The sequence below is a fragment of the Pteropus vampyrus genome, unplaced genomic scaffold (assembly GCF_000151845.1).
Source record: "Pteropus vampyrus isolate Shadow unplaced genomic scaffold, Pvam_2.0 Scaffold12, whole genome shotgun sequence".
Classification (NCBI taxonomy): domain Eukaryota; kingdom Metazoa; phylum Chordata; class Mammalia; order Chiroptera; family Pteropodidae; genus Pteropus; species Pteropus vampyrus.
In genome coordinates this window covers 13,747,410-13,758,464 of record NW_011888793.1, presented here as the reverse complement: position 1 = coordinate 13,758,464, position 11,055 = coordinate 13,747,410, and the positions used below count along the sequence as shown (strand labels likewise).

The following is an 11,055-nucleotide window of genomic DNA, read 5'->3' as shown; positions in this document are numbered from 1 at the left end:
TCCACCATATGGTTGAATTCCAAAATTAAGAGCTCAAGTTATATTGACTCTTGTGCTCTTGTTTTATAAACTATATACACAGAGTGGTCATGATTTAGAATTTTGCAACATATGACAAACATTGGTAATGAATGGCAGCAGGCTAGGAATCACCCATGGAGTTGCTGATACCAGATCCTGGATAAGCCATCACCTCCAACACCTATGGTGCCTAAATCCTCCAGGTGGTCCAGAGTGCCCACTCCCCTGCTCCCCTCTCCCAGACACACCATGAGAGCTTCCTTCAGTACCTCTTATGCTTTATAAATATCTCTCTGTCTACTGACACCTTCTACTATGTCAAAACTCCCATCTCCCCAGTCTGTTAGCTCTTCTGCTTGAAATAATTCACTAGTCACCAAGATATATTGGCATTTTAATAAGGAATATTTATTTTTTTTGTTTTTTTTATTTTTAAATTTTTATTTTTTTTATTTCCATTTTTAAATTTTTAAATGGAGATTCATTTTAGCTAAGTTGTTAGGGAAATATTTTGTGTGTAAAAGATCTTTTCCTCCTTTTCTCTAATAGCCTGTACCTGTACCTTCCAGGTCACTGGTGGTGCTTTAGGACAGGGCTATGTTGTAGACAAGGATGGGCTTGGAATGCATTTCAGAAGAAGATATAGTGTCATGTGTTAAGGGCAAGAAGTAGGCTGAGAGGGTGCTCTTGGAATCCATTTACTCCAGCTTCTCTTTCAGCTCATCCAACTGTCTTCTCACTGCTTATACTTTTGGAATCCCCTGTTGGTTCATTAGGGCCTTTACTCATTGTCTCCTTTACTTGGTTTTTGGTTTCATGTGTGTATGCATGAGTGTGTGTGTGTGTGTGTGTGTGTGTGTGTGTGTGTGTGTGTGTGTGTGTATGTGTGTATTTGGAGCAATGGGATTTGCAAGAGTTTGTCTTTGGTGTGATTCTGAGTTTGTCTTATGTGTATTATAAGGCGAACATTTCAGAGCATTATTCTGTAATCGATTGATTTTGAAAACATTTTTCTTAAGTACTGACACATAATAAAGTAGGCTAGATTTAAGGGTACGTCCATGTTACTTATTAGCTATTGTTCATTAAGAGATTTCAGAATTTTTGTTGTCATCTAAAACACTGACCGTTTTTATTTATCATTATAGGTACGAAGCATCAATCTTTACACTATTGAATTGACACATGGGGAATTTAAATGGCAAGTTAAAAGGAAATTCAAGCACTTTCAAGAATTTCACAGAGAGCTGCTCAAGTACAAAGCCTTTATCCGAATCCCCATTCCCACCAAAAGGTAAATGTTTCAGAATTAATTATAAGGTTATTTCAGTGTTCAAATTGGGTGGAAAGAGTATTTTATTCATATCATGGGTTAACTAGTCCATTGTTGGTGGATATTTTCTATTAAATAGGCTCTTCTAACAATGAGCTATCTCGTGAAAGATACTACAGAGTCATGGCTCAAAGTCTATTCTAATAATGTTTGCATTGTGTGTGTGTGTGTATGTGTATGTTTTAGACACACATTTAGAAGACAGAATGTCAAAGAAGAGCCTCGAGAGATGCCAAGCTTGCCCAGTTCTTCTGAAAACACGATAAGAGAAGAACAATTTTTTGGTAGAAGGGTAAGTCCTTCACTGTTCTGTTGTTCTGAACATCATTTGCAGTGCTGTAGAAACATGGTGTCTGTTGAGGGGTCAGGTGGGCCTGGCTGCAATTTCTCTCACCCACTGATCCTCACCTAGGCTGGTTTTGCTTCTCTGGAACTAGTTAGGCAGCCCCTTCTTCCCTGAGCCATTCTGACCCTGCATTTTTCCAGAAGAGGGAGAGTGTCTCTATTAGGAGTCATATGATGAAGAAGCTGTCCTACCGGTAGGAACCTCTTTGAGCTCGTTGTGAGTCAAGATTGAACTCCTTCCTAATTGAGGGTTTTGAGATCCAGTCTTTTAAAATCCTGTATTTCTATATGTTTGCTTCAGAATTTTCAGTAGCTTGTCTTAAATATATGTAAAATCTCATTTCTCAACTATAGATGGGGCAGTTGGGGTCTGAAGGGTAAGACAGAGACACAGGCATGCACAACAATAGGACAGAAACTTCAGGAGGAGTGACGCTACTGCCTGCTAGGCTTCAGTAATACATTGCTACTTGGAGACTAATTTTTTTTTTTTTTTTTTTACTAGAAAATTCACAAATATCAGTTCTCTTTTGTAATGTGGAACTTCCATGTTCTGAAGAAGATGCTTGATTTCTACTTCGTTGTTGTCATCTTGTTTGAAATCTTTTTAGGGATCTGGAATACAAATTTTCAAAGATACCTAGATAAATAAAATTATACAGTTTGGAGTTACTTGTGTATATATGCACAAGTGCATATACTTTGGAGTATATACAGTTTGGAGTTACTTGTGTATATATGCACAAGTGCAGTTGAAAATGATACACTGTGTCTTTAACAGTTAGTGCTTCAGTGTGGATCATAGTCAGTAGTTGACATCCTCCCCTTACATGTTAACATATTTGAAATCAGGGTACAATTTAATAGAAAATCTTTTTTTACTTAACCTCCCTCCTTTCCCCGCCCCCTGAAAATCTATTTTAAAAATTGCAGTATATATTCTAGTAAATTCAGTGTTGGAAGTGAGGAAATTCAGTTTTTTGATAAAATTCACAAATGTTTTAAAACCACTTACTATAGCCAAGTCCCGTGCTAGTAACTATAGAATATACAGCTGGGCCCTTGTCAGCAGTTTATAAAAAACCCAAGTGTGTGAAAAATTAAATAGCAAGAAGAGTTTTAAATAATGGTTCAAGGGAACTATGGAAATTACTTAACTCTATTCAGGATTCCTTGACCAGTGACAATATTAAAAAGTTGAATAACTTACAGAAGTTAAGATGGACCGATGATCACATTATCATCCTTAACTTTAGAATTTTTCTATAAGTGTGATATTATCTCTTATCTAAAATATTTGCATTGCAGAAACAGCTGGAAGATTACTTGACAAAATTACTAAAAATGCCCATGTATAGAAACTATCATGCAACAGTAAGTACTATTTAGTTATTTTAATTTTGAAGTAATTTATAAAATCATAAATTGTCAGCTAAATTTTGGATCATTTTATTAACACAAGTGCTTATATCCACTTCAGCATAATTCCTTGCTTTAAAGTAAATGAAATGAATATAAAATTGATTTGACAGTAAGGATCTAAGTTATGGTGATGCTATTTTAAAAACAGGAAATATAACAATATGTTTATAACAATAGATTTAAATGAACTTGAAATGCTGCTACAGGCTAGACTGCCTAGAAATCAACCTCTTTTTTTTCTTCCTGCTTCCAGAATAATGTCCCAAAGCATTTCTAAGCCTGCAGAAAAAACATTAAGTAGGAAGTGCTGAAAACAGTTGAGCTGAGTTGAATACCCAAAGATTGTACAGATCATACTGCTATTGCCATCTGACTGGCTTGTGATGCTTATAAAAGGCCTGTCTTTTCATGTGAAAGTGAGACGCATGGGAAAAGCTAGGGAGAGAAGAAAGTCTTGGGCAATAAGAGGTGGTGGGGCTTTGAAGCCGCTGGGAGGCACGCAGAGGCACAAACAGGAGTGAGCGGGCTTCACAGAGGTTATCGGGAAACAATGAACTCTGCTCCTTTAGAGGCCCTTGAAGGTGCAGTGTTTTGAAAGGGTTAGGATTCAATTATTTAAATGTCCAGATATCTGAGAATGCACTGGATTATTATATTTTGTGTCTGTGTTTATATGAACTGTATAGCTGTAGGGTTGAATGTATGTATGTCGTGTCTGTGCAGAACTTAAAAGTAGGAGCAGTTGTGACTTGGCCTCCAGTTTAGAGAATGGTGTCACATAAATACTAAACAGAGAGAGGGAAGCCCTCTATGTATTTAGGAGAAGAAGCAGGAGCGCCTTGACTCTGGAGTATTTCGGTGACTTGCTGCTGCTCCCTTGCCACCCGCCCGCATATTATTTGCAGACTGGGGCATGCTCCAGCAGGTCCCCTTTCCACACAAATGACCCAGGTTGACCATGGCCCACTTTCTGTAGCAGCTTACCCTGTGATATTTGATGGACTTGAGGGAGCTTCTATGGTTTCATACCTGGAGGGGAGTTTTCTAGGGAAACCCAATATTTGGGTCCAACCAGGGGATCTCAAAAGAAGCACGATAGGAAGGATTTCTTCCCATTTAGGACTCAGCAATGTGCAACTTCGGAAGACCGTAACAAATAAGATATTACTGCTCTTATCACTAAAAATGCTGCTTCCTGTTGTGTTCTCTGAAATCAGATATGCTGTTTTCTTTAATAGGGAATTATTCAAATGTGTACTAGTACCGCTATGCAGTAATTTTCTATTTGTTTCACTTTTCTGCCTTCCTGTGACTTTACTTTTCCTATTTCTTTTGGCTCTAGAACAGTACTTTGTGAGTTAGTCTTCTCTTTGTACATACATTACTACATTTTGGATTCTAATGTTGATTAAAGAATGTTTACATTTTAAAAAATGTTTATTTTAATTTCTTTTCCAATCATAAAAATCTTTCCAAAGTTGACCCATGTTGTATTTAGAAATTTCAGAATGTCTTCCAGATATTTCATAGTACTGGAATCTATGTTACTCCTAGTTTTTGATGGCTGCTTAAATTATTCCCAACAGTGGAACTCTCCAAAATGATTCAAGCATAGGATACAGTTTGATGTCTTAATTCTCTAGCATTATTTTCCTTTCATACCAAATGTAATCTGGCCTAGAGACTAGATTTACAAGCCGCTGTCTCATTTATAAAATTAGGTTGGCTCTATTTATATCCTTTGATAATTGTGAGAAGTATTAAAACTCCTGTCTGTAAAAAGCATATTAAAAGTTACTTTTATATAATCACATGTAATTGATTTGTATTTTTGTAAGTGTGAAACAGACTTATTGGAAAGTAATTTGGGTCCTTAGGCCAATAGGATCATGGCTCATAGGTCAAGGGATCACTAGAATCACGTCCCTAATTTCAATAAAATTTTAATGAAATTAGACACGGACAGCTTTTTCTTCCTACTTTTATATTGTTGTTGGTTGGTTTAGGAACTTTCTTTTCCTCCAAGAGTACGAAGACTTCCTTTGCTTTTATTCCTTTTTGTCTCCTTGAGGTTCTGAAAAGCAAGGTGTCCCAGTGTTTTAGTAGATTTAACATCAGATCGTTTCCTCAGAGATTATTGGTAATTCATTCTGTTTTCCTTACTCATTTGTCAAATGGGAATAAATGTATTTGGCCTCTTCTCAAGGCATAAACATATTTTTAAAAAAGAAATATTATTCAATTCTACGGTAACATATAAAATCTCAAACAGGATTTCTTTCGTGTTCTGAATTGTACCACTAGCTGGGCACTTACATTACTAACTGGAAAATGCTTGTTATCTTCCAGGGAACTTAAGAAGGAGTCATTAGAAACAATAAATGTACTTTTTTTCCTGACTGAAAATTCAAATCTAGAAATGGAACAAAATGAGTAATTTCCAAGAGAAGGGCCCTAAGCTGATAGGATGATATTGCTAACTTCAAGTAAATCATCTGACTCCTATAACTCAAATTCCTTATCTCCAAGATGGTAATTAACTTGAAATCTCCATCTTGGAGGTAAGGAACCTGAGGATAAACATCCCACAGATAAGTAACACTGAGTTCACCTCTCTCTTGCTTTATAAGATGAATAAATTTAGCTCGAGGGGAAGAGTGGGTAAAGATTAATAAAGATGCCAGCAGAGGAAAGCTGTACTGATTTAAACAACATCTGCAAATTAAGGGAAGTGTTGCCATTCTCATGATTGAGTCTTAGAGCTGGGAAAGTCCACAAGCCTTGGTCCAGCCTCTAGTTTTTCTCCACAGATTAGCTGTCTTTGTTTTCTTCAGAGCTGTGTTGTTTTATCTGCAAGGCAGCCTTTCCCAGAGTAGTTGAGCCCATCTCCTGTTCTTACTACAAAGGCACTGCCCAACTCCATATTCTTGTTTTCCTTGCTTCTGAGAAGTTCCCACTTGGCCACTTGCTTGAATTTTTGCTACCTCAGGAATTAAGGGGGTGCCTCTTCTGTTACAAAGATGAGCTAGGGAAGTGGTGTGTATGTGATTGCCAGGTAATTTCCAGGACTTATTGTTACCCCTAGGGCTTGTCGCTTGTTCCTTGGCATAGGAACTCTTTGCTTCCCTGTTTTCCTAACATTTAATTGTACTTTTTACAAGTTCTTTTGGGGGAAATAAAAAGGTATTCATTAGCACGTTATTTAAGAGATCAATAAGCCTTATGAAATATTGTCAGGCTAAATTAATCATTAAATTCTTATTGCTGAGAATCACTTGCCCAAACGGAGAATGGAATTCTTATCACTAAAGATGCACTGAAATGTCTGGACAACACAGTCTTTGTTACATTTCATATTGTATTATTTAGGTTTGCTTCTAAATTGACCTTGCCACATTTATTTTCAATCTGATAAATCTGTATTAGAACATTTATTGCCAGATATTTGTCGATTTCTCTAAAATAGGGCCAGGTTTTTCTTGAAATCTCTCTTTAGTCAAACTTTACTAAACCATTAGGATAATTTAAATTTATATTAATGCACAACTTAAAATTTTCTGCATTGCTAATATATACTTTTTTTTTAGTTTTTTTTTTTTTTTTTTTAGGCGAGGCAACCCTTGATTGACCTCATAGATCGCAAGGACCTTGTCCACTGACAATCCCTTATTTTTTTATTTTTTACGCCTACAACACTTGCTCTTCCAAGGCGGTCTCCCATCCTAGTACTAACCAGGCCTGACCCTCTTAGCTTCCGAGATCAGACGGGATCAGGCTTGTTCAGGGTAGCATGGCCGTAGACTGTACTTTTTAATTTGCATGAAATTCTTTACACTTAGCAGTTTTGTTATGATGTTCTAAAGTTATGCTTTCTGAATTATTTCAAAAATTATTTCTGTTTTCAACTTTCTGATGATAAGAGCTACGTGAATATAAAATGTCCAGGTGTTAGATAAGTGGTTTCCTTGATATTTGCTTTTTATTTCCTAGTTTTCCATCCAATTGTTCTGTGACTTTGCATAAATTAGTCACACCTCTGTAGTTGTTTCTTCCAGTATAAAGTAGGGACAACATTTTCTCTTTGCTCCCTAGAGATAAAACGAGAGCTGTGGCTTCGGATTTTAAAACATTTTGGATTCTGTGGCTCAGAGTGCAGTGTCACTTCTAGTATGTGTTACTACATTTTCCCATTAGAAAGCATTTCCACAACCCAGATAAAAAATGCATGGTACTGAATCACTATGTTTTATATAAGAAATGAAATGTAAAGACCCTGACTTTTAAAATCTTTTTAAAGAATTTAGTGTGAAGATATGTTTTATTTGGGATTTTAAAATCTTTTTGAAATTTGAATACTTCCTCAAATAATTCTAAGAAAGAAAAGCAAGCATTTAAAATTCACAAGGACTGACAGCTCTGAAGGATTTGTAGTTTTTTCTTACAAAGTTAATATTAAATATTTCCAGTCATGTAAAATTTAAAGGAAAACTGTCGTGTTTCATTATTATTAATTTCATTTACAAGCCTCTGAGATGTCACATGAACTAGGAAGTGGTCACCCTGTCTCTATAACTCTATAACTTCTCTCACATGTAACTGCTACGGTTCTTCCCGTAGGACTTGGTTGATGAAGAGTGTTTGCCATGTCTGTTTTCCTGATGCCAGGAGCAGATATTTATTGTCTTTGATTTTTCTAGTATGGCTATTATCGACATGGTCTAAGACCATTGGCAGATCCAGGCTTACTGTGGCTATTTAAAAAAATTCTGTAAATTGAGAGCAAAATAATGTCTAACTATACAAAATAATAGCTAACCTTTATAACAATTATAACTATAGTTGTTTCAAAGGGCACATGAGGTAAAACTTCTGAATATGCTAAGAATTACATAATGTTTACTGGTTTTCCCTTCTGTGCCTCCGTGTTTTCATCGAGCCCTCACCTAGCTTAGAATAAAGTTGCTCAATTTGAGTAAGATAAATGTTGAATGACTTTTTGCTTTTGTAGCTTAGGGTTGAGGATACTGACTGGTCTGACATTTTCTGAATCTACCTCCTGCTAATTTTGTGATCTTGGGCAATTTACTTAACTTTTCTAAACCAGAAGTTGGTGAACTATGGCCCATGGATCAAATCTAGCCCACAGTTTGTTTTTTTATGGTCCATGAGCTAAGAATAGTTTTTACATTTTTAAATATAGGAAAAAATCAAAAAAGAATAATATTTCATGACATAAAAATTATATTAACTTCATATTTTAATATAATTTAATAAAATTTAATGAATTTATAGTATATTTAATATAAAATATTGTATTAAATTCATAAAGTTTTTATGGAATACAGCTATGCTTATTAATTTATGTATTGTCTATGACTGCTTTCATGCTACAGTAGTTTAACTACATGGTTCACAAAGCCTGAAACATTTACTGTCTCTTTGCCTACCCCTGCTCTAAACCTCAGTTTCCTCTTTTGTACAGTATGAAAAATAGCACCTATTTCAGAGAAGTTTGAGATAATGCATGAAAAATGCTTAGTATAGAACAAACAGATATTAAGTACTCAGTAAATGTTAGCCATTGATGTTGTTATTATAATTTTTATAGTTTTTGATCTCATAATTCATATAGTGATAGTGGACTGAAAATTCTCTTCCTTTATACTCAATAAAAAGATAATTATTTTTATAACTACATATAATTTAATGTTTATATTAGAGTATTCTGGTGTTGCTGATGTTCAAAGACCTCTCTACTCTCCCCTTACTTTACTTTGACATTTAATTTTCTGTTACTCTCCTTCATCCTTCACTCTAGCCCAATGGTACATCCAATGATCTCTTTACACCTTTCCTGTTCTATGTCCCCCTTCATCTCTTATTTCCACATGGCAAGTCTAGTTTATTTTCCAAACCTGGCACCAACATCACTCCCTTCTCACGAGCTTTAATTGTTTGTGTGTACACTAAGCCACACAGTTCTCTTCCCCAAAAGAGAAGCAACAAAAACAAACTCAAATGAATTTTGGGAGTAAACTCTGTCTCCACCACCTCTTGAGCATTTTGTCTCTACATCTTGGAGTACACATCACATTCTTGGTTGTGTTTTAATTATATACTTTTAATCTGTACTCTTTAGGGCAATACCATTGTCATTGATCTGTGTCGTCTGTAGAGTATCCCAGATGTGTTTACACATAGCAGTACCTAATGTGTGGTTTTTTGAACACATAAATTTCTTTTTTCTGACTTTTTAAAGTATGGATTTTTGGCCTCTTTTCAGACAGAATTCCTTGATATAAGCCAGCTGTCTTTCATCCATGATTTGGGACCAAAGGGCATGTAAGTTCCTCTGTTGGATCTTTAGAGAGAAGTATGAAAGTTGATAAGCATTAATATTTATTGTCATGCCGTGATGATAGAACTCACTTGGTTTTACTGCTAGCTTCTTTTCTCCCCCTAACAAAGTCAGAGCAACAGAGGGGATCTATTTATGCAAAACAAAGTATCTTGCTACATTAAACAACGGTGGTAACTGCTCCACCCTCTGTCTTGAAATGTGCGTACAGCACTGGTTTTCTCTAATCCAGCAGTTGGAATGTTTAATACAGGTAGCAGATATGATGTGTGAAAGAAAGCATTAAAAATCAAACATACCATATTATATATTTTGAAAGCATTAGAAATCAAACATACTATACTATATATCTGAAAGAGAGTAGATCATAAAAGTTCTCATCACAAGAAAAAAATTGTAACTGTGTCATGATGGATGTTAACTAGACTTATTGTGGTGATTATTTCCCATTCAGTGTACAAATATTGAATCAATATTATACCTGAAACTAATGTAATGTTATATGTCAATTATATCTCAATTAAAAAAATCCCTTCTTCTAATTACATATGAAAGTTAGCTGTTTATCACCTGTTTTCATGACTAAAAATAATATTGTGTAAAATGTATGCAACGCAGGGTTGAAATTTACTTAATGATTTCAAGTAATAATTTTAATGAAAATATGAGACCCTGATATTATAAAGAGCTTAACTTTTTTAGTAAAGATTATTGTTAGTGGTTGTTTTAAAATACTTCTTTCGTTTAGGCATTATTATAGTTATTTCTTTTCACATCTTTCAAAATCAAGATCTTTCTCTTTCCAAAGCTAAGAGCTTTGCTTTACTTTCTTTGCATGGCTTGGTCCTAGAACTGTAGGTGAAGTGGTGCAGAAATGCTTTGGCATTTGTGAGTGAGCACCTCCAATGGTTTCAGCAGCAACTGAACCATCTCCATGCAGGTGTTCGACAATGCGTGGGGTCTTTTTGAGGCTGTTAACAATGACGAGGAAAAGCTTCATGTTTATAACCAAAAGCCAAGACACTTAAGGTCTTACAGTGTGCTCAACAGAATTATTCGGCCCCCAGTGCCAACAGGTATACACGTGACCAGAGTGCTTTAAAGATTAGCCTAGGAAATATGGTCCTGAGCTATTTGAGGGTGAAGGAGGAAAGAGTGGGGAGGAAAGTCATTTGAGAATGAAACAGTTTATTTAGTCCCAAGTTGGAAGGCTGTATTAGCTGCTAAGAGCGAGTTGGAAATTTGAAGACAATGGGTTAACTTGATGTCTTTTTCAGAGAAGGCATGATAATGAAAAGATCCGGGGGACACAGGATACCAGGCTTGAATTGCTGTGGTCAGGGAAGAGCCTGCTACCGGTGGTCTAAAAGGTAGGACTTAGGAGTCTTGTGTTTTTGTTTTAATAAACTGGATATTTGAGGAGATGTACAGACTAGTTTTAAATTTAACTTAATTTAAATTATAAATTATAAATCCTTTGAAAGTCATAGTAGAGAAAACTTTAAATTATTTTAAGTTCCAAGTTTCAACATTTATTTAAACATTCTTCTGAAACCTGGACTTGTAGGCAGAGTGT

General features: G+C 35.5%; 1 protein-coding gene and 1 pseudogene across 1 annotated transcript in view; one reads left to right on the top strand and one right to left on the bottom strand.

The window, feature by feature from the left end:
* PLD1 (phospholipase D1) overlaps window positions 1-11,055 on the top strand; it is a 114,971-nt gene that overhangs the window by 3,511 nt on the left and 100,405 nt on the right. The window contains exons 3-7 of the mRNA XM_023524083.1: window positions 1,170-1,315; window positions 1,541-1,646; window positions 3,008-3,073; window positions 9,405-9,463; window positions 10,757-10,849. Of these exons, the coding sequence (XP_023379851.1) occupies window positions 1,170-1,315; window positions 1,541-1,646; window positions 3,008-3,073; window positions 9,405-9,463; window positions 10,757-10,849 (470 nt within the window). The remainder of the gene's footprint in view (window positions 1-1,169; window positions 1,316-1,540; window positions 1,647-3,007; window positions 3,074-9,404; window positions 9,464-10,756; window positions 10,850-11,055) is intronic.
* On the bottom strand, window positions 6,806-6,923 carry LOC111732838 (annotated as a pseudogene).